Source organism: Capra hircus, chromosome 3, assembly GCF_001704415.2.
Source record: "Capra hircus breed San Clemente chromosome 3, ASM170441v1, whole genome shotgun sequence".
NCBI classification, from domain to species: Eukaryota; Metazoa; Chordata; class Mammalia; order Artiodactyla; family Bovidae; genus Capra; species Capra hircus.
Genome location: NC_030810.1, coordinates 103054060 through 103076599, shown reverse-complemented (window position 1 = coordinate 103076599; position 22540 = coordinate 103054060). Strand labels below are relative to the sequence as shown.

Sequence of the window (22540 nt, the reverse complement as noted above, 5' to 3'; positions counted from 1 at the left end):
TCTCTGCTTTTGAACATGCTATCTAGGTTGGTCATAACTTTTCTTCCAAGGAGCAAGCGTCTTTTAATTTCATGGCTGCAGTCACCATCTGCAGTGATTTTCGAGCCCCCCAAAATAAAATCTGACACTATTTCCACTGTTTCCCCATCTATTTGCCATGAAGTGATGGGACCGGATGCCATGATCTTCGTTTTCTGAATGTTGAACTTTAAACCAACTTTTTCACTCTCCTCTTTCATTTCTATCAAGAGGCTTTTTAGTTCCTCTTCACTTTCTGCCATAAGTGTGGTGTCATCTGCATATCTGAGGTTATTGATATTTCTCCTGGTAATCTTGATTCCAGCTTGTGTTTCTTCCAGTCCAGCGTTTCTCATGATGTACTCTGTATATAAGTTAAATAAGCAGGGTGACAATATACAGCCTTGACGTATTCCTTTTCCTATTTGGAACCAGTCTGTTGTTCCATGTCCAGTTCTAACCAAAAGGGGGCATCAAAAATAAAATAAATCAAAACTATCAAAAGCAGAGCAAACCAAACAGGACACAACGTAAAGGAAACAACTCTGTATGTATTCTTCCAAATGCTGGGCCATTGGCAGCCAGCCTGGGCCAGGGTTCCTGCTCTGCGTAAGCACGAGGGGGGCCGCCGACAGGTTAGGGGAGCGGAGCGTCCGCGCCCGCGGTGCACACACAGGTGTGCGCCCTCCTGCTCGGGCATCTGTTGCTCCCACAGCCCAACCTGCCTGACCCTTGAGCTAGCTTTCTTTAGTTTTAAACCTGTGTCCTTTTCCTGTTTCAGGGTTACACGTCCACTTTGATTGTTTTTTATTACCATTCTCATTTTTGTTGTACAGATACTTAGCAAACGCCTCTCCCCAGCCCTTCCCTTTCTGGGTAGGAGCCATGCAGGCATTGAAACTTGTTTTCTTAGCCTCTTAACAGGAAGCAGGGAACAGAGCTCAACCTGCAGGCTGGGTCCTGCCCCAGGGCTGAGAAACATGATGGGCGTGTGTGTGTGTGTGTGTGTGTGTGTGTGTGTGTGTGTGTGTGTGTTGGGGGGAGGAGGTGGGGGGAGTGTGGGTGTGGCAGGGATGGGCATTCTGTTTCAGGCTGAGTGGGGGGTGGCAGGTGGCCTGTGCCATGGATGCAATCTGAGCTGCCTGCATTGCAGTCAAAGCCACAGGTCTGAAGCTTCTCTTGAGCAACAGAGTATCCACCAGCGCTCACCCCAAAATGAATCAGAGATGTTTCTTCACCAGAGGTCAAAGGTGCAGCCTGATTTATAAAAACCTCCCTAGCCCAGTGCTCCTCACCACTGTTGTGCATACTCCGGGCGTCCCACACTTCTGTGAAGAGGGGTAAGTGTTCTTTCCTTGACTCAGCCCCGGGGGGGCCACTTGGCAGGAGGGTGGGAGCTATAGCTCCCTGCCATCTGAACTCCCTCTGGCTGACTGCACTTTGGGACTAAGGGTGCCAGCTCTTGCTCTGATAGGAAGACCCAGTCTCAGGACTTGGGAATGGCCAAGGTGGGTGGGGTGGCCGGCACGTTTAAGGGCCCTAAAGTACCATCACTTGGGGAAAGGAAACAGCCTGGGCAACCCCAGAACCCTTCCCAGGTGAGCCTGAGTGGCCAGTACTCTCTGAATTATACTCCCCGGGAGATGGGGGCACCTGGAACAGGTGGCAGTTAAAGCTAATTCTTTGATACTTTCGGTGGTATGCTATGTCCTTCTCCCTTATTATATCCACAAATAAGAACATTCACCGTGGGTCAAACAGAGCAGCTGACCCGGGATAGTAGCCATGGTCTAAACCATTAATGCAGAAGGAGGAGACAGCGGAAGCGCAGGGCTGGGGAGGCGCTGCCCTAGACCTCCCTTGTCTCCTGAAGGTGAACGTAGTTTGGCAGGATGACTAAGCTGGAAGATCACCTGGAGGGAATCATCAACATCTTCCACCAGTACTCCATCCGGCTGGGGCATTACGACACCCTCGTCAAGCGTGAGCTGAAGCAGCTGATCACAAAGGAACTTCCCAACTGCATCCAAGTATGGGAGGCCCCTCTCTTGGCAGTTTCCCACCCCCTTGCGCTGAGGGCGGTGGTTGAAGGATGATGGCGGGGGCAAGGACTGGGGTGGCTTCACCCCAGTTTGCGCTCCCAAGGATGTTCCCCAGCCCCTCCCAGCTGCAGTACAGGGGCCCACCGCTCTTTCTGAATAGCTCTGTCCGTCACCTTAGGCTTCACGCCTTCCTCTCTCTGTAAAGTGGAGAGAGGCAGGGTCGGGCGGGGTTGGATTACTGAGCAATACAACATCTTCTAGGTTAAGACAGCTGCTTCTGTCTGCCTTCCATTTTCTCATATTGGATTCTCCCACGTAGTTTTGGCTCTTGAGTTACTGTTCCCGGCTGCCCTGGGCTGAGTTCTGAGGGATGCGAGGCCTGAAGAAAGGGCAACTCACTGCCCCTGCTTTCTCTTTTCCCAGAACACCAAAGATCAACCTACCATTGACGAAATATTCCAAGATCTGGATACCAATAAAGATAAAGAGGTCAGCTTTGAGGAGTTCATAGTCCTGGTGTCCAGGGTGCTGAAGACAGCCCACGAAAATATCCACAAAGAGTAGGAAGCTCCTTCCAGCAATGTCCCCAAGAAGACTTTCCCTTCTCCTCCCTGAGGCTGCCTTACCTAAGGGAAGAGAGAATTAATAAATGTACTTTGGCAAAGTTCTTCGCAGAAGCTGTGTCCTTTTTTTCTTTTGCCAAACTCGATCCTTCCTCACCCCTGCTGTTCTGACAAGCCCCATTTAGACCTCTGAGACCCCCTTCTCTGTCTGCTCATTTGTTCACCAACAATTTATTAAATCTCTCTAATTTGTTCATTTATTCATTTATTTAACAAATATTTAGTGAGCATCTATAGTAGCCAGAGATCAAAGACATGGAGTCCTCATCCTTCTGGGGTTTTCATTCTAATAGGGAGGGAATTGAAAATGAACCAACCAGCAAGCGACTAAGTATTAGAGACCAATGCATCCTGTGATGCACTGGTAGGTAATGAAAAGAGATATGTAGAAACCTAACGCAAAGGAGTATAGGGTAGAGGGAAGGACAGGGCTTCTGGTTTAAATATGTTGACCGAGGAATGCATCTGGGCAGAGATCTGAAAAGGATGGAGCGCAGCTTGCGGATGTCTGGGAGTCAAGAGTTCCTGTAGAGAGAGGTCGAGGCCCTGAGACAGGCTTGAGCCTGACCTGCACGATGGCCAGTATGATGGCGGGTGCAGAGCTGAGGTGGGGCTGGTGGGAGATGAGCACCTACAGGAAGCAGGTGTAGGGAGCAGGGGCTTACAGTCTGCGTGGAGGACCTTGGACTTGGTGCCAAGCGGGCTAGGGAGTCACGGGGGTTTTGAGCAAGTGAGTGAGATGATTTCACTTATGCTTCCTGTATGGATCATGAAACTTGGGTCCGATTAGAAAAGATGTGAGGAAAAGGGAGACAGGAGCGGGAGGCAAGCATGAGATACGGGGGAGGGAAGACTTCTCAGGCCAGATTCTGCCCCCAACGCTGATCTAGGCCAGGTTCTTCGTGACATGTTCCTCTAGGACTGTGCTGCTTTCCTGCCGGGCTCTTCTCTCCTGCTGAGATTCTGTATCCCCTGGGGTGCTTATTTGTTTAACGTCTGTCTCCTGCATTGACGGGGGTGTGTGCAAGCAGGTGCAGCGTCTCTGTCATCAGCACCGTGCTTGGAATGTAGTGTTTATTTCAGAAATATCTCTTATAGAAGTGAGCGTATGGGGGCTTACCTGGTGGTCCAATGGTTAAGAATCTGCCTTCCATTGCAGGCAGGGGACCCAGGTACATCCTGGGTCTCAAAACAGGGCTCACAACAAAAAGCCCTCATCCTGAAACAAATACCCAGTGCAGTTAAAAAAAAAAAAAAGAATGAAAGAATGGAGATCACTGTTGGTCAGTCACTCAGTCACATCTAGCTCTTTCTGACCCCGTGGACTGCAGTGGACCAGGCTCCCCTGTCCTTCACTATCTCTCGGAGTTTGCTCAAAACTCATGGAAATTAATAGGATACTGATCGGATCCCCTATAAAAGGTCCACGGGAAAACAGGAAGGAGCATGGAATAATCTTCCTAGGGGCCAAGTGTCGGGTTCCCTAGTGAAAAGTGCATTCCATCTGAACGGGAAAAAGTTAGTGGGGGCCTCCCTGTCCACCATCTCCTGTTGAGTGCTGAGTCAGGTTTGGGATAGATGGCATGGCCTTTTAGACCAGATGTCAAGAGGTCCATTTTGTCAAGAGGTCAGAATACCCCCACATTATGGGTGCATGTACCCTCCCAAATTCATTTGCTGAAGCTCTAACCCCTAGTGTGTTGGTATTTGGAGATGGGCCCGTTGGGAGGTAATTAGATTAGTCATGAGGGTGGGACCTTCATGGTAGGATTAGTGCCCTTATAAGAAGAATAAATATTTCTCTCTCTCTATGAACACACATGGAGAGGAGGTCATCTGAGCACACAGCAAGTCTGCAAGCCTGGAAGAGAGCCCTCACCACACCCCCAACTCCACTTGGCAGCCTGATCTCAGGCTTCCAGCCTCTAGAACGGGGAGATTAAATGTCTGTTGTTTAAGCCATCCAGTTTATGGCAAGGCTCCCCAACCTTTAGGCTGTGAACTGGTACCTCCTGTCAGATCAGTTGCAGAATTAGATTAAACTCAAGTGCACGACAGATGCTATGTGCCTGAATCAACCTAAAACCATCTCCACACCCTGTTCACGGAAAAATTGTCTTCCATGAAACTGGTCCCTGGTGCCAAAAATTTTGGGGACCTCTGGTCTCGGGCACTTGTTATAGCAGCCTGAGCAGGCTGGGGTACAGCCTTAGGCTCTGACAGACCCACCTGCCTCCTCTTCAGCAGCAGGAACAGGCCAGGAGGGCAGAGTTTATGACGCCATTTTAAAAGATTAGGTAACTTGCTGGAGCCCAGGTATGACAGATATGAGGAAAAGTGAGGAGAGAAACTTCATACTGGGGCAGGGGTGGGTTTGTATTTTGGTGCAAAGCCGGGCAGAGATAATGTGTAGAAAGCTGGGATTCAGTACTGAGGCCAGGAAGTGATAAGTCCTGGCCCCAGAGGCCCCAGGGTTGGAGGTTCGCTGGACTGTCCATCAGAGGAAACCGCTCTGTCTGTGATGTGGAGCTGGGGCAAAGTTAAGGCTAGAGGGGACTGTGGAAGGCAGGAACCTGTGGAGACCTCTCCTGGAGATGAGGCCGGGGCAGAGGATGAAGATGGGGATGGAGTGGGATTGGCGGAAGATGAAGGCATTCGGGACCCAGAGAAGGTGGTCTTGGAATGAAGGCTTCCATCACTGAATGAGAAAGGAGGGCCTCTCAGGGAAAGCCCTCGTGTGCTGACTGACCTTGGGAAAATCACTTTGCCTCTCTGGATCTCTCTTCTTCATTTTTGAAGAATTCAAAGGAATTTTGGAAATTCATTTGAAGAGGTCAGACTAGGTGAACACTCAGGTATAATTCAACTTTAATGTTCTGAGACACTTGGATGGGATGGAGACCTTTAAGTAAGATCTAGAAAGATGGGCATCAGGGTATTCTTGGGCAAAGAAAGGGTAGTGGCCTAAGTATGAGGATTAAAGTCATATTTCTGGATTCAGACCCTAGTTTTACCTTTTACTAATTGTGAGACCTTGAACTAGTTACTTAAACTCTCGAAACCTCAGTGTCCCCATCAATGAAGTGGAAATAACAGCAGCATCTTTCCCAGAGTTGAAGTGAGGATTAGATAACCTAGCAAAACTTGCAAAGCACTTAGCGCAGCATCTGATGCCATGTAAGCACTCAGTAGGTATTAACACGAATAGTAAAATACTAATTTATATGGGAAGGCCACTTGCCAATGCAGGAGACGTGGGTTCAGTTCCTGGGTTGGGAAGATCCCCTGGAGAAGGAAATGGCAACCCACTCCAGTATTCTTGCCTGGGAAATCCCATGGACGAGGAGCCTGGTGGGTTACAGTCCACGGGGTCACAGAGGGTAGGGCACGGCTGTGTGACTGAGCCCGTATTATGTGATATGGGACACAAAGTGCACTCTTCCAGGTGCCCTGAGTGCGCCCCTGCCCTTCAGGAGAATGTCTTGGGCCGGTACACACCGTGAGCTTACTTGCACACTGGGACTTTGGAAGTCAGGAGAAGAATCTGGATTCAGTGAGATGGCCACCAAGAGCCCCTGGGGCTAGCATGGCTAGGACTTGTCATTTAACTTGGCCCATATGTAAAAGTCTTCAATGTTAAAAGGAAGCAAACCAGATTGTGAAAATTATCTGATGGGCAAGACCTGACTTCCTCTGCTTCTCTGATTTCCCTTGTTACTTAACCCAGCCCCAGCTAAGCAGAAGTTCAGTTCTTGCCCTTTCAGCATTCATCTGAGGAATCTTTCCTTAATCCTCCCCACGCCTGCTCCACCCAAGAACACTAATGAAAAGCACCTCCTCTGTGCTCCCAGTCACCCCGTGCTTCTCATCACCTTTGTTTTACGGTCACAACTTAATATGGAAAATAGCTATTTGGGTGTCTGTTGCCCCCGTTAGGTTGAAGGCACCTTGAAGGCAGGGGACCTGCAAAGCGTTTGATACAAACATCGGGCTTGGCAAATCCCTTATAACAGCCTCCAGCCTGATCCCTGTGCTCCTACTCTGGGTCCCCAATCCCTGTCCAGGCAATAGCCAGTGTGACGCCCAAACATAAGTCCCATTGCACCACTACCTGGTGAAGGCCCTGCAGACTTTCTCCAGCGCTTCTTGTCATCCAGGTCTCATTCTCATTATCACCTTCCCGGGAAGCCCTGTCTGGGTCCCCAGCCCAGTTAGCAGCTGTTCTGGCTTGTCTTCCTCTTACTGTGGCACTCGTCCACACCTGCAACGATCTCTTCTTTCTTCCTTGGCTTGCTTCTTGCCTGAGTTTCCCTAAACAGAAACTCCAGCCGAGCTGGGACCTGCTCCGTTTTGTGAGCTTGTGGCAGTGTCCTGCTCCTTCTGTTATTCAGGGATGCCTGCTGGTTTAGTAGAATCAAGTTATTGTTTGCTAACAGAGGGGAACAACAGCTTTTATAAAATGAAAGTGAGATGCTTGTGGCAGTGGAGGGGAGGGTGGGGGGACCCTACGGCAAGTACACCCCATCACAGAGGGCTTTGGACTCCTCACTGTGGAGAGGACCCCTCTCTCCAGACCTTGGCAATATTCGAAGGGAGTTGTCACGATCCCCTCCAGCTTCTCTTTTCCAGGCTCAATACCCTCAGCCCTATCTATAACTGTTTCCCATTGTAATCTCCTTCCATTGTTAACGGGCATTTCAGAAGCTGAGCATCTTTTGTTTAGGAGGCGTCATCCCTGGTGAGATATGACACTGATTATACCTCAGAGGCATTCCCCTCCCTGACAATACCCTACTTACTTGAGACTGCACCTCAGGCCTGAGATCAAGAGGCAGAAAGCACCACGAGAAGGAGATTCAGAAAGAGACCCAGAGAGACTACTGTAGAAAGTGAAGAGAAAGAGAGGAGGCAGACCAAGAGGAGAAGGAAGAGAGGAGGGGGATGGAGGGAAGTGGGTTGCCCTGCCCTGTACCCCATGCTGGAATCCTGCTGCCCTGGTGCAAACACCCACTACTCTCCGCTTCACCCCTCGCCCGCCCCAGTTTTGGTGTTAGGGGAAACACACAGGCTGAAACTGCCCCCCCCTTGGCCAGGCACTGTGGTAACCATTCCTGTGAGTTCTTTTATGACAGAAGGTCCTGGTAAGGAACATGAAATTAACAAGCCACTTCAAATCAGAAGAATTCAGGAAAGGTCAAAAGGAGAGGAGCATCCTACCCACCTCTGAGAATCCTCCTTATTGGAATACATTTTGGCTGAGCAATGTGTGCACCACCAGGAAGGGCCCTGAGTGAGAGACACTGGCCAGAGGCAACCTGGACACTAACCCCATCACCATGAAACCCGCGTGGCAGAGTGGCTCCCCTGGGTGCCCTCACCCTGCTTCTCTCACCCAGGTGCCCCTTCCCAGTAAAGTCTCTTGCTTTGTCGGAACGTGTGACTCCTCGGACAATTCATTTCTGAGTGTTAGACAACGGCTCCCTTTAGGGCCCTGGAAGAGGTCCCCCTTTCCTGCAACACTGGCAAAAATCCCCCTCCTCACTGTGCAATTTCATGGTACATGAGACAATTCTGGGTCCATGGGCAAGAGTGAGGGAGCTCACAGAGGAAACGGAGACTCTGGGAACACTCACTGGAGGCCAGACTCTCCTCCCACCCCTGGGACCACTTTCCCTGTTTATTGTTTGCAGGCAGGGACCTCTGAGGACAGAAGCTAGGGGTCTAGTTCAGCCAGGGGATTGACCAGAGTCTTGGGGTAGAGGAATTGTTTCCGCCCGAGTCCCAAGGGGAAGCAGGACTTGAGCAACCAATTGTTTCTGTCCTGCTGTCACTTTAGTAATTGAAGTGTCAAAATCCATGACACAGAGCTTTCTACACTACAGGTTTTCAGCAACTGTGGGAGGGGGCAGGGCGTTGAGGTTGGATTCTGGACTTTACTTCATGGCAGGGCTTGTGTCAGGTTTGTGTAAGATTGCCTCAGCCGGCTGGTGAAAGCGGAGGCCTTTCTTCCCAGCAAGGTCTTGGGAAACATCACACAATCCTCTTCTTTTTCCTGTAGAGGTGGTGAGACATACGTGCCTTGTTGACATGGTCCGGGTAGTTTGAGACCCTGGCTGAAAGCATCATTTCTCTGAGAAGCACCGCCTCGGGCTCTCCTAGCCTCACGTGGACCATCGTGCTGCCTCCTAACCTGTCTCATTTCTGCACCAAGTCATCCCCACACAGCAGACTTTTCCAAAGTATGAGTATATCATTTCCCTCCCCAAGTCTCCACTGCTGCTTCTGCCCTCTGTTTTCTGGAAAGTGTAGCTCCCTGGCCTATATCTCCCTGCTCTCCTCTTCATCGCCTACCTCCTTCTCTTCTACGTCCAGGCCTTTGCACAAGTGCCCTTTTTCTGAAGCACTTGCACATGAGGATGCCTGCAGCCACCAGCCTTAACTCACCCCTCCAGGAGACCACCCAGGCGAATGGCAGCCCTCCCATCAAAGCCCCACAGAACTTTATCCCTCTCTGACCTTTGATTTTCTATATCAGACTCATTTAAGAGACTGTCTTGTTTGCCCTGCAGTCCTGGGAGTTCCTTAAATGACAGAGTGAAGCCTTATTTATTGCAGGGGCCCCTCAGAGCTTTATACAGAGCCTGACATACAATGAGTCTGTAGTTAGTGTCTCTTGAGTGAATAAGAAGACAAGTGAATGATTAAGGAATTAATCTCCATGCCCAGTTCTGGAAGCATTTCACAGCGCCCAGGTCCCAGAGCATATTCTGAGCATCGTTAAGCCTCTGGGCACTGCCCAGATCCCAGAGCATATTCTGAGCATCGTTAAGCCTCTGGGCACTGCCCAGGTCCCAGAGCATATTCTGAGCATCGTTAAGCCTCTGGGCACTGCCCAGGTCCCAGAGCATATTCTGAGCATCGTTAAGCCTCTGGGCACTGCCCAGGTCCCAGAGCATATTCTGAGCATCGTTGAGTCTCTGGGCAGTGTCCTGCAGCTGGGGGTGCCCCTGTACTTCCTCACCCCTCCCAGAAAGGTATGCAGAAGTTCAGGCTTCACTGCCAAGGAGGGCAACTCCCTCTTATAGGAATCGGGGGAATGGCATCTGACAACAGGCTTTCTGTTCTTCAATCAGCATAATGCTGGGGAAACCCCAGCATTTGTTTCTTGAAAGGACTCATTAATCATAGAGGTAGTCAGCATTTCTCACCTGGAATGCGAATCTTAACTTTGACCCGGACGCTCTCCTTCTTTGTCTGAGGGAAGAAGATGACTCCCCTCTACTCCATAGAACCACTTTTTTGGAATAGGAGAAGCTAATCAGCTGGAAGGGCTAAGTCACCCTTCCATCAGGTCAGCTCTTTTAACAAAATTCACAGGGCTCTGCGAGAGCGGTTTGCTGTAACACCTTCCGGGATCTAGGGCAGCCTGCCCCTCTCAGACCGAGCTAACAGAAAGATAAGGCAAAAGTGGAGCCTTTGGTATCTAAGAAGCTCTGTCTCCTATTGTTTTGAGCCCAGCTGCTCTACCATCTCCGGCCTTCAAGTCGCCAGACCATTGGTACACCCCTCATGCCCAAAGCGGTTCCCACATCACCTTCTCCCCAAGACAGCCCCAACGTCACCCTCTAGCCCCATGGGGCCCTAGGACCATCATACCTTCCCTTGCTCATTCAAAGTGCTCCTGAGAGTTTATTCCATGCTGGCACCTGGGGGCAATCGCCATTGCCCCTGCCTCTAGATAAGGGGTTACAGTCCCTAGCGCACGTGCAGACATATCGGAGAGTCCTACGGGCCTGGAGGAGCAAGCCCCCGTGTGCTTGAGGAAGGGGGTGGTCAGGAAAGGGGGGGGGCAGTGACACAGGCTCTAGGCCCTCATGGCCATCCAGGGACACACTAGAGACCTCAAGGCGAGGAGAGCATTCCTGGTGTAATCGTGTAGAGCATGGGGAAAGCCGAGATGTGATTTAGGGAAAATGTTTTGAAGAACTGATTGGGTAGCTGTGTGCATAGATGGAGCTAGATTTATTCTGCGCCCCCAGTGGTGTGGGAGGAAAACAGGGTTAATGCTTAGCAGGCACAAGGAGGCGGATTTTGGCTGGTGTAATGGAAGACTTTCTAAGTGTCAGCACCAAAGGAGGACACTCCCTTTCCTGGAGGAGTTCGGGCAGGCTGGGGCCAACCGCTTGGCAGGGAGAGAATCACTCAAGTGCGAGAGTGGGACAGGGAGGGTTAAACCAGTAATGTTCAAACTTTTTTCAGGACAAACTCGTTTATTCAGGTGGAAGCTTCTAGTGTGCAGAGGATGAAGGCAGAACTGGTAAGAACTGAATAAAGCTGGGGAGGGGCTCCAGAGTCCCATCGCCTCACTGCCCTTATCTTCCAGTTGGAGATGCCATGATGATATACAGAACCCTCAATATTTTTCCCTGGTGATCAAGGCTTTGGGCACATTTTTCTGGTTTTAATCCTATGTTCTCTCCTTCCTTTCTTCACATTGCCCCCCAAGAAGGGAGTGTGGAGCATGTAGAGTATTTTAGGATAGCTCTGGGATTCTTTGGAAGGAATGATGCTGAAGCTGAAGCTCCAGTACTTTGGCCACCTCATGCCTAGAGTTGACTCATTGGAAAAGACTGATGCTGGGAGGGATTGGGGGCAGGAGGAGAAGGGGGCGACAGAGGATGAGATGGCTGGATGGCATCACCGACTTGTGGACATGAGTTTGAGGAGACTCCAGGAGTTGGTGATGGACAGGGAGGCCTGGCATGCTGCGATTCATGGGGTTGCAAATAGTCGGACACGACTGAGCGACTGAACTGAACTGAACTGAATTGTACAGTCAGTATTGGTTGAGAGCCTATTGTGTACCAGTCACTACGCCAGGTGCTGGGAATAAACTAGAAAATAAGACAGATGCCATGACTTGCCCTCGTGGACAAGACTCATTGCTTCCCCATGACTTCCCAGTGCAGTGGGGAAGCAAAGTCAAGGACATACTTCTGGCACATTGCAATAGGTAACAGTGGATGGAGGGGATGGGGGGGAACCTGCTCTATCCGAGGCCTCTAATTTGGGCCAGTACCCAGGCTCTGGTTTTTCCTGTAGTCATGTATGGGTGTGAGAGTTGGATTATAAAGAAGACAGCACTGAAGAGTTGAGCTTTCGAGCTGTGGTGTTGGAGAAGGCCCTTGAGAGTCACTTGGACAGCAAGGAAATCAAACAAGTCAATCCTAAAAGAAATCAACCTTGAATATTCATTGGAAGGATTGATGCTGGAGCTCTAGCTCCAATATTTTAGCCACCTGATGTGAAGACCTGACTCATTGGAAAAGACCCTGACATTGGGAAAGATGGAGGGCAGGAGGAAAATGGGGTCACAGAGGATGAGATGGTTGGTTGGCATCACCGACTCAATGGACATGAATTTGAACAAACTCTGGGAGATGGTGAAGGACAGAGAAGACTGGCTTGCTATAGTCCATGGGGTTGCAAAGAGTCGGACACGACTTAGGGACTGAAAAAACCTCCCAACTGCCAGGCCAGCTCTCTTTCTCCTATACCAAGCTGCACAGCAGGGACTTGAGGGTGGCTTAGAAGGGCTGTCAGGAGATGTCTCTCCACTTACGGGGTCTCCTAGGCAGGGAAGGGACTGGGACCCTCTGAACTCTGCTCCCCAAGCTCACAGCCTGGAGTGCTTCCTGGAAACACCCCCATACTCTCAGGCACGAGCCCTGACATCCCTGTTGCCATAGCAAAGTCTCTTAAAACAGGATTTGCAAGGCCCATGGCAGGCAGGCTGCAGGGAGCTGGAATCTGAGCCTGGTTCGTTGCTTTGTGCTCAGCATTGGGGAAGGAGCTGCAAGATCCAGGCTGCAGAGAAGATGGATTCAAGGCTCTCTGCCATCTTCACCAGCCACCACTATCTGACCCTTCTGCACACTGTGCCTCGCTTTCTTTCCTTGTAACCCAGGGGATGGATGCTGTTCATCTTTTCCTGCCCTGTGCCCCATCCTAACCCTGCCAGAGTTCTCTCCCTGCTGAAAGCACAGGCAGGAGGACGACCCTGATTTGGGCTCTGGGGTTTGGAAGGCTCACCCCAGGCCAGAGATGACCCGGGAGAGGCTGCACTCAGGGCAAGCAGCGAGTGCAGGGGAGTCACTTGGGTGTCTCTGAAGTGAGCGCCTGGGTCTGGAGGCTGCTGAGGCAGGGAACCTGGGAGCCAGGCCAGGCTGCATTTCATAGGGCAGTCAGGGCTTCTGCTGACCTGCGCTCTTAGCTACTGACGAGGCCCGGAGGAACTCCTGCCCCCTCCAGGAGCTCAGCTTGCCTTGGAGTCTTAGGATCAGAACCTGCAGGCCCAAGAGGCTCCCTGGACCCAGTGTCCCTCCTCACAGCAGTGGTTGGGCCTCATAGCTGCAGACCCAGGGATGGCTCTGGTTTCTTCCAGCGGACAGGCTGGGCCCTTCTCACGCTCCCATCCTCCTGGGGCCAGGGCCCTGCTCCCCACCTGTGTGCACGCCTTCCCTTGTGTCCACGGGAAGGACGCTGCGTCTGCTAGAGATGCCCAACACCCCCGTGGATTCAGAACTCCATCTGTCCTTGACTCCAGCGTTCCTCCTCAGACACGCTCTGTCTGCGTGCGTGTCTGGAGGACTTCCAGAGGCCTAAGGTTCTGGTTCCCAGGTGGCTCAGTGGTAAAGAATCCACCTGCCAGTGCAGAAGATGCGGGTTCGACCCCTGGGTCGGCAAGATCCCCCAGAGAAGGAAATGGCAACTGGCTCTAGTATTCTTGCCTGGAAAAAGCTCATGGACAGAGGAGCCTGGCAGGCTACAGTCCATGGGGTCACAAAAGGTCAGACGTGACAGCACATAACACTCACACACTCGAGGTTCTAGTAGGAGAGAGAGGGCTGTGTGGGCGGCATTGGGCATAGAAGGGGAAGGCTGGGCTGGGACGTGGCTGGAAGGCCGAGGGGAAGGCATAACACCTGTCTCTCTCTGCGGTGACAGTGGCCGACTTCACTGGGAGGTCCTGAGCTGGGGTGGGGTAAGGGGCACCTGAGCAGTGGAGTCTGGAGTCGTGGGGGAGGAGATGGTCCAGGAGATGAGCCCAAGGGACCCAGAAGAGACTCACAGTCTCTCTGCTTCTCTCTTTTGTTATTACTGCATGAAGAAGTTGAGGCCCAGTTAAGGCCCAGGACTGTCTGATGCCCAGGCTTCTGGGAAGGTCAGGTTGGGAGGCGGGAGGGGGAAGAAGCACGCAGAGCACTGACTCGGAGGAAGACTTTATTTCACCCCCATCGCCCTGCCCCACAGCGAAGGCAGCCCTGAGGCCCTAGGTGGGCAGTGGCTGGCCTCCTGATCAGTGGCTGTGGCCGTGGCCGTGACCGCCGTGGCTGTGGCCGTGACCGCCGTGGCTGTGGCCGTGACCGCCGTGGCTGTGGTCGGGGCCGCCCTGGCCAGGGCACGGGCCTGCGCCACCCTTGTCGAAGCCTGGCCCATGCCGGTGCCCTTTTCCCGGGGGTGCGGTCTTGTGCATCTCCTCGTGGGAGGCGACCGTCAGCCTGGCCACCAGCATAATGAACTCCTCGAAGCTCAGCTGCTTGTCTTGGTTTGTGTCCAGGTCCTCCATGATCTCGTTGATGGCCTCTTCATCCTTATTCTGCTTCTGCAGGAGGGAGACACGGGCGTCAGGGCTGGGTGTGGCCAGGGCTGGGGACAGGGAGGAGCACTGCAAGTGATTCAGTGGCAGAGGCATAGGGACACTGGGCTTCTGGGCCTCAGTTTCAGCATCTATTAGACACTTCCTCATTCCTTCTGCACACAGCCCCGGCACCACGATTCTCTCCCTTATACAGGAGAGGATCCGAGGTCAAGTGACTCGCCCGAGGTCACGCAGTGAGTACAGCGATGCCTCCTCACTGGGTTCTTACAACAATTATAGAGAGACTTGGAATCTTCCTTGAGGAACACTTGAGAAAATGGTCTTGCAGAGGGTAACTAGCTCGTGCAGATTGCCAAGGCTTGGGAGTGGAAGGGAGGACCCCCATGTTACAATCTGCCCCAGAGCCTGGTCTTGTCCTGTTCTCACTGCTTCTGCCAGGATCGCGCCCTCCTCTCCCCTCCCTCTCCAGGCTAGTGACCCTCATTTCAGCCTGCAGGGTGGGGAAGCACCTGAGGGAAATGAGACGGTGTGATACGTGTGCAAGGAAGGGCATGAGGGGAGGGTCCAGGCCCCCTGGGCTCCAGCTCTGCCACCCCCTGCCGGGGCACTTTTGCTGAGTCTCCTCTTGCAATGCTTCACCACGATCTCCTCTTCTGTGCCTTTGCCATTGTCCTGGCAGAGCGCTCACTCCTGGGCAGCCCCCGGGCTGGGGCCTGGCTTTCCCTCCCGGCCTATCTGCTCTGTATGTGGGGGGTGGTGGATGGGGTGGAGTAGGGGTCACACAGAGGAGAACCTTGCCCACACAACCTCATGGCTGTATCGTCTCTTGTCCCCCCGACCCAGAGTCTGGCTTGCTGAGTTCTGCCCCTGCAGGGAGCTGTCAGCGTCCCCCCGACTCTGTCCACTGCAATTCTCCACCTTACCAAGGTGGGAAGGGGCCCCAGGCAGGGCTGGCCACCTATTCTGGGCTATCCTGCTCCAGAAATGGAACTGAGACTGGAACTTACATGTCCCAGCCTTCTGAGCACAGCATCTATGTCCCCCAAGTCGCCACATTTGGAAAGAAAACAAAAAGATCCAGTGGAATGAATCTTCCTTTTCTTAGAGCTGCCGGATCATTTTCAGATCAGGGAAATTAACTAACATGTTATGGAGTGCTTTGTCAACCTGGTGCTGGGCTGGGTCCCTTCCCACATGTGGTTTATTTGTTTCCTACCAGAGAGCCTTTGGATTAGAAAAGTCCTCTTGGGTCTTCTAAGTTCATCTGATGCTTGCAGGCTCATTAGCTTCCTTCCAAGAGTCGCTGTCACTTGCTTCCCCTAGCCCCTTCCCAACACTCAGGTTTTAGCTCAAAGGTCGCCTCCTTGGAGGGACCCTTCACGTATTTAACGAGTTGCCTCTCTCCTGCCCAGTCCACACTGCCCACAGCACTCTATTGGCGGTGGATCTATCTGTGTTCTTGATTGGCCAACACGTTTGCCACGTGTCTCTCCCCTCAAGACAGTGGTCCCTGTTGGCCACTACGTGCCCTGCCTGGGACGGAACCTAGCACCCTGTACAAGCTCAGGCTGTTGGTGCCACCTACTGTGGACCACCTCTAGTGACAGGGTCCAAATCCTGCTCCAAACACGGAGCCCACTGCCTTTGGAGGCTGGGTTGAGGGGCAGGAACATTTTCCTTGATGGTTGCACACTGCATCCCCATTCTCCATCCTTAGCCCAGACTGAGTCAGGTCTGCCGGGAATCCAGCCTTACCTTGAGAAAGTTTGGCAGCTCTTTTTGCACCAGCTGTTTGAGTTCTCTCTGGATCAGGGTTTCCGGGTCCCTTAGCCGTATAGAGTACTGGTGGAAGATGTTGATGATGGTTTCTATGCTGCACTCCATTTGTGACAATTGGTCCGCCATTTTTCTGCCTTCTGTTTGAGCAACGGAGTTGGATGCTTAGAAGACTGTCAAGCTTCCTTTGACCCTCCTACTGTCTGCACACAGGAATGAAGAGGAAAAAACAGAATGAAAAGAAATTGGGGACTGCAGCAAACTGGGAGATGACCCAGTTCTAGACATGAGAGGAATGGGTTATACAATGTCTAGGCAATGCCCAAAAGAGAGCCTTTGAGGATAGCAGACTGCAGCAGAACATGACCTAAGAAAAAGGGGAGGAAGCTTTAAAGTGAGCAGTCAATCAAGGAGGAAGATGGGTAAGGGGAGTGAAGAGTCAGTGGGCAGGCTCCGGCCCCGGGGTAGCTGGCAGCTCACTTACCCAAGCTGAGGAGCCGCACAGAAGGGTTTGACAGCAAGATGCGGGCCCAGTTTTTATACACCACTGATCGAGACACTCAGCCCTGTCGCGTGAAGATTGCTTCATAGGTGAGCCTATGTGGAAAGCCCAGGCTGGGCTGTTTCACTGCCAGGAAGGGGGCTGGGCCAGGACAGGAAGTGTTCACAGAGCTCTTTTTGACTTTTTGTGAAATTCCCCAGCCCTGGCCCGGAGCTGGTTTGGGAGGAAGCTAGGTGCTTAGTCCACTTCCCCTGCACCCCACACCCCTGTCCCCCCTGAGTGAGGTGGGAAGCAGGCTGCCTCTCTTCTGGGACCCCTCGGAAGCCACCGAGGTTGTGCTCCCCACCTGTGATAGCCAGGGGCTGGTGGTGGCCTGAGGACCCCTGAGGCGGCCAACCCACTCTGGCTCCCGCTGCGGCAGCCCAACAAGGATGGCTGAGCCGTCCTGCGCCTGTCTGGCCTGGCTTTTAAGAGGGCGAGGGGTCTGCCTCCACTGTTTGAGCTGATGGAAAGTGCAGAGGACAGCCTGCCGCCGCCCTGCGTGGTTCCCTCCTCAGTTAGGGAATCTCCGTTTTAGGCCGTCGGGGCAAGTTCGCCTGGGTGCCCCTTGTGTGTGCAACCACAGCGCCCTCTGCTGCCTCTATCAGGGCATGTTTCGCTCTGGACCAAGGATCCGAGACCCAAGCTCGCAGGAGCTAGAGACCTGGGGCCAAGCGGTGAAGCAGTGGGAGCTGAAGAGCACCCAGAGCACCGTCAGTTGTGCGACTTGTGACAGCAGACATGGGTCTCAGGGTTGGAGAGCCTAGAGAGCGGTGGGGACTGTGGCAAACGAGAGCATTCCTCACTTGAGGGGGCCGCTGTTACTCATCCTCGGGGGAAGGCAGCCGCGTGAGAGAGTGGATCATTTAATGGACCTCCCGAAGGTTCAGGAAATCTGTTTTTTTTTCTGTGAAAACTCTTGCTTATAAGACTCGTCAACTACTTTTAAAGGAAAATAAAAACGTTAACTATGGAACGTGGTATGTGCTGAACAAAGCACGGTTGCAGGCCAAGGCCTGAAGTTCTTGTCTTTCAGGTCTCTCTCCTCCACTCTGCGGAGGCTCCCCGAGCCAGGGGTGTGGCCTGAATCACCTCTGCGGTTCCAGGATGGAGCAAGAGCCTGCTCGGTAGGTGCAGAATTAACAGTTGTTGGATTAATAAGCGCAGGAATGGGGAAATGACTGAGTGTGAAATGCACACAGGCCTGTTTGTTGCCCGGCGACTTTCTGCAGAGATGTTGGCTGGGACCATGCAGTGTGGGTTAGGATGGAAGTGACTGGGTGGGAGGAGAGGAGGGTCCGTGGTTGGTGGAGTGAGCAGCTGGACGGGGCTTCGAAACAGAGGGGAGTCCACACTTGTGGGTCCTGCTTTGGCAGTGAGTTCCCTCATGACAGAAGGCTGTGGCAGGAGACTTCCCTGGTGGTCCAGTGGCTAAGTCTCCATGCTCCCAATTCCGGGGGCCTGGGTTTGATCCCTAGTCAGGGAACTAGAGCCCACATGCCACAGCTAAGAGTTCTCATGCCACAGCTAAAAGACACTACATGCCCCAGTGAAGATCGAAGATCTTATAACTCAGAGCCTGTGCAGCCAAAAGAAAAAGAAAAAAAAAGGCCTTGGTTGGCAGACCTTATGGTCCCAGGCTAACCCAGGCCTGGGTGAGGCCGAGGCTGACTTGTAGAGGCTGTGACCTGGGCAGGCTATTTCTGGCTTGGTCAATAAGTGCCCAGATCCCACCCAGCCTCCTCACTGCCAACCGAGGCCAGAGGTTGGAAGGAAAGGGTGGTGGGAAGTGGGGTCTCCTAGAGAGACATTCAGAGCTGCCTGAGTGGGCATGAATTGGGATAGTTTTCCTGGTTCTGGACAGTGGGCATGGCTTCCTCAGCTGTGTTAAAAACACTCGCAAACAAGTGAGGAGGCAGACGCTCTGCAGCTCGAGACCTATCAGTGAGCTTGGTCCCCTGAGGCCACGGCCAAGAGGGGTCAGTGTCTCTCCCCACTCGGCAGGGTTCCCAAGTCTCAATCCTTGCCCCTGACTCCCTCTTGCTGTCTTCACTCATAATCTCTGTGATTTCTGGGGAATTTTCTTTCCCATTTTCTGTCCCCCGGCTCCCATTTTTCCAGTCCTTCTCCTCTCCTATCTCTTGCGGAACCTGGTTTTTGTTCTCAGCGTGTCGCTGAAGTTCCAGAGCCTTCCAGAAATTCCTGATGAATATCTGTGTGTCCCTGTTGACTTCCTCTGCCTCGCGGGAGTCCCCCTGAAACAGGAAACAAAAGGCTGTCACGTTATCAGCACGTTGGCGTTCTAATGGCTGGCCTTGGGGTCCCTCTCCCTCACTAGCTTATTAACTCCTCTTACTCATCCCCGGGTGATTAACGTCATCGGAGAGGCATCTGATAAACGGCTGCAGAGCAATATGTGACTGACGGCTTTGCTAGAAACTACGCTGAGAAGATGATCATTTCCTGTAATTAAGAAGTTGTGCAGCTCGGGAAAACGCAGAGAAGGAAAGTAAGGAAGTGGGGAGGGGTGAAGGAGGTACGGAGACGAGGGAGACTCCGCGGGTGGACGGTAGCCTGGGATGATCAGAGTTCGTGCTGCCCCCTTTTGGCCTACCTGTGTCAGCACAGTCTGCTGCATTCCCTGGGCGCTGATTCTTAACCTTGCGGTTTTCAAGGTCGTTTCACACTTGACAAATTATTGAGTATCTAATAGGTTTTGATTATATGGGTTACATCTACTATTATATACAATATTATACAATTTAAAATACTTACTAATTCACTTAAAATAGTATCAGTACACCCATTATCTAACACATTTTTAAAGTAAGAAATAATATATTTTCGAAAAAAGCCTAGTGAGAAAAATGATATCATTTGTTACATTTTTTGCACACCTCTTTAATGTATGGCTTCTATGAAGACAAATGGACTTTCCTACTTCTGTAATCAGTGTGTTGTATGTGTTTTTTTAATTTTTCTTTTCTTTTTTAAACTTTATTTTTAATTGAAGGATAGTTGCTTTACGATATTGTACTGGTTTCTGCCATATATCAACATGAATTAGCCATAGGTGTACATATGACCCCTCTGTCTCGAGCCTCCCTCCCTCCTGCCTCCCCATCCCAGGCCTCTAGGTTGTTACAGAGCCCTGGTTTGGGTTCCCTGAGTCATACAGCAAATGCCCACTGGCTATCTATTTTATGTATGGTGGTGTCTATGCTTCCACGTTTCTCTCTCCATCCACCCCACCCCTCCCTCCCCACCCCACCCCACGTCCATAGGTCTGCTCTCTGTGTCTGCGTCTCCCTTGCTGCCCCGCAATTAGGCTCCTCAGCACCGTCTTTCTAGATTCCATATATATGTGTTAATATGCGATATTTGTTTTTTGTTTGAAGATTTGAAGACAATCGAGCCTCACACAGATAAGTAGTTGGAAAGAGGAGAACATATTAATAGTCTTTAAAAGTTGTTGTTGAAATGGCAAACCACTCCAGTCGTCTTGCCTGGAAAATCCCATGGACAGAAGAGCCTGGCAGGCTGTAGTCCACAGGGTCGCAAAGAGTCAGATATGACAGCCTACACTCATATAAATAATTACAATAAAGTTTGTTGTGAATATTCTTCTTTGATAATTCACCAAAACTCAACAAGCAGATGTTTTGAAAGGGTTATCCTAGAATCTCAGACCATATTAATCAATTCTTTGTTACATTAGAATTTGTTGGTCTGTCACAAAATATAAATATGTCTCTTATGATTCTGTAACTTAATATACTGGTCATTTGGAAAAGATTGATTTACTGGGTTATCCACATCTTCCAAATGCTGGCACATTTCATTATCTAATATATATATACACACATGTAAAAATCACCTTTATTGATATCACCACTGATCTCATCAAGAAAATCTTTACGTTTCGAGAGACTGTCAAACTCATGGTAGCAGAGCCAAATTTTTCAAATTCTAATTTTTGCTCGAAAGTTCCAGTTTTATTGCACTAACATATCCTGCTGGTTTTCCTTGAAGTGAAGGTTTAACTCTGTTCATTTCCAGGCTAGACGTCTGCCTTATATACTGTAGCATGAGTATCCATAATCGAGCTGTTATTTGTTCTTTCAAGTAAGAATGGTGTTTCTATGAAAAAAGTGGCTAGTTCGACTTACCCTTCAATCACACAAGTGCTTTTCCTTGAGATGATTGTGGTGGAGATCTAATAAAATGATGGCTTCCATCGCTTTACATTTTCGTCTGGAAAGAATACAGCATGAGGAATACAATGGCCGCTGGTGCGGTTTGCTGCCACCTCCCTGGTGCCCGCTAATGTGCAAATAGCCTGACCTGCATTTGTTTTAGGGCCACTGGTGTAAATATCCGCACGGTGAGGAAGGGGAGGGTCTGGGGATACTTGGTTGGTGGGAGGCTTCTTGTGGTGGATGGCTCAGGTATATTATTATGGACTGCAGTGTTATATCATGACTGGAAATAGTCATGACCTCATGGAGCCCCAGCAGGGTCTTGGGAACCCTCAGGTTCCTTGGAACATTCTTCGAGAACCACTGTCTCAGGCAATACGTTCCTTGAAGGAGCCTGTGTATCTGTCTGTTTTTCTTTTTCCTTCCTTCTTTTCCACAGAAGGTCTCTTGGAAGAAGCCAGGCTGGATGTGGGGCCTTCTGGCCCAGGTGAGGAGTGAGACAAAAACCCTCAGCAAGGTAGCTGCTCTGGCCAAGGAGGGTGAGATGGCCAGGGTGGGGCTGTTCAACTTAGCAGGCCAGTTAGGATTTTGGTCCTGAGCGCAGAGAACTAGAGAGAACTGCCTGCTCAGGTCTCTCTTCCCCCTCCTGACACCCTCTGTCCAGAACAGGGTTTTTCTCTTAGGGAGCCCCTCAGCCTGTTAGTCTCCAAGAATTTGCTGGTCTCAGGATGGACCTGGGCTCACCTGCTCGCCCTCCTCTCTCAGGCAGCCACCACCCACCCAGTCTCTCCTCAGGGTTCCCACCTCCCAAACCCGTCTGCAGAATGGAACCATTCTCCTCTCCCTAACTTGATGCTCTGGGGGCCACAGGCCTCCTCTCTGAGAGCTTCACTGTGGGTCAGGCCTGGGAGGTGGAGGCCTGGGAGACAGTCCACAGGTTCAGGAAAGCCCCAGGCCCTGCAGTGTGAGTCCCCCGGCTGCAGGTCTCTCTCCCCTCATGTATCTCTGGGGCTGCTTCCACTTGCACCCGTGGCCCAAGATGAGATCAGGAGCGCCCCACTCTGCTGCCCACCACCCCAGGGCCCTTCTTCCCACAGCCCTGGACCTTTGTGGGTCCACAAGGGAGAACAGTAGATGGAACTAAGGTATTCAAGGGGCCCCTTCGAGGGAGGTTTTCTGGGGACCCCAGGCCTCAGGGTGACTCCATAGCTTCACTCAGGACAACCTGTCCAGATTTGAGGTGTTCCCTCAAAAGGGTCCATTCAGTGCTCTCAGGAGGCTGCTCCAGCCATGGAGAGGCGGGAGCCCCTGCAGGTCCCCATGGAGACACATGTCCTATTGCACGCACACAAGGTGTCTCCTGAAGTTTCCTCCACGAAGACTCAGGGCTCCCAAGACCAGAGCCTCAGACTGTGAGTAGACGCAGAACATGTGAGGTGATAACTGTGGCTTTGAGCTGAGAGCGGCTGAGGGGCTGGAGTGTCTTGGCTTGCGGGAGGCTTCTTGGGTGGGGGACAGTCTGATGCAGAGGTGGGGGTGGTGGTGGGTGAATGGGCCCCTTGGCCACAGAGTGGGGATCAGTTCTAGCGATAAGGACATGTGTGCGCCTCACCTCCCGGGATGTACCTTTCTACTTTATCTGCCGCTGCTGGTGGGCCTGATGGAAAGGGGTGGGAGTG

General features: G+C 51.7%; 2 protein-coding genes across 4 annotated transcripts; one reads left to right on the top strand and one right to left on the bottom strand.

Moving 5' to 3' along the window:
* On the top strand, window positions 1212–2737 carry LOC102169149 (protein S100-A12). Of its 2 annotated transcripts, none has more exons than XM_018046133.1 (3): window positions 1212–1358; window positions 1892–2048; window positions 2484–2737. In XM_018046133.1, the coding sequence occupies exons 2-3, from the start codon at window positions 1911–1913 to the stop codon at window positions 2622–2624; spliced, it is 279 nt and encodes a 92-aa protein (XP_017901622.1). In that variant the 5' UTR covers window positions 1212–1358; window positions 1892–1910; the 3' UTR covers window positions 2625–2737. The 2 variants fall into 2 exon arrangements, with proteins under 2 accessions (XP_017901622.1, XP_017901623.1); XM_018046134.1 differs by having other exon boundaries at window positions 1266–1358; window positions 1757–2048; window positions 2484–2734.
* Window positions 13950–16741, bottom strand: S100A9 (S100 calcium binding protein A9). Of its 2 annotated transcripts, none has more exons than XM_013977249.2 (3): window positions 16606–16741; window positions 16101–16324; window positions 13950–14348 (listed from the first exon to the last, which is right to left on the bottom strand). In XM_013977249.2, exons 2-3 carry the CDS (start codon window positions 16248–16250, stop codon window positions 14043–14045), a joined length of 456 nt encoding a protein of 151 aa, XP_013832703.2. In that variant the 5' UTR covers window positions 16251–16324; window positions 16606–16741; the 3' UTR covers window positions 13950–14042. The 2 variants fall into 2 exon arrangements, with proteins under 2 accessions (XP_013832703.2, XP_017901621.1); XM_018046132.1 differs by having other exon boundaries at window positions 16101–16261; window positions 16606–16733.

Excerpts from the sequence above, each read along its gene's own strand:
- LOC102169149 (XM_018046133.1), top strand. The coding sequence starts at position 1,911 with ATGACTAAGCTGGAAGATCACCTGGAGGGAATCATCAACATCTTCCAC. Across the intron at positions 2,049-2,483 it reads AACTTCCCAACTGCATCCAA|AACACCAAAGATCAACCTAC; the intron begins GTATGGGAGGCC and ends CTCTTTTCCCAG.
- S100A9 (XM_013977249.2), bottom strand. The coding sequence starts at position 16,250 with ATGGCGGACCAATTGTCACAAATGGAGTGCAGCATAGAAACCATCATC. Across the intron at positions 14,349-16,100 it reads AGCTGCCAAACTTTCTCAAG|AAGCAGAATAAGGATGAAGA; the intron begins GTAAGGCTGGAT and ends TCCCTCCTGCAG.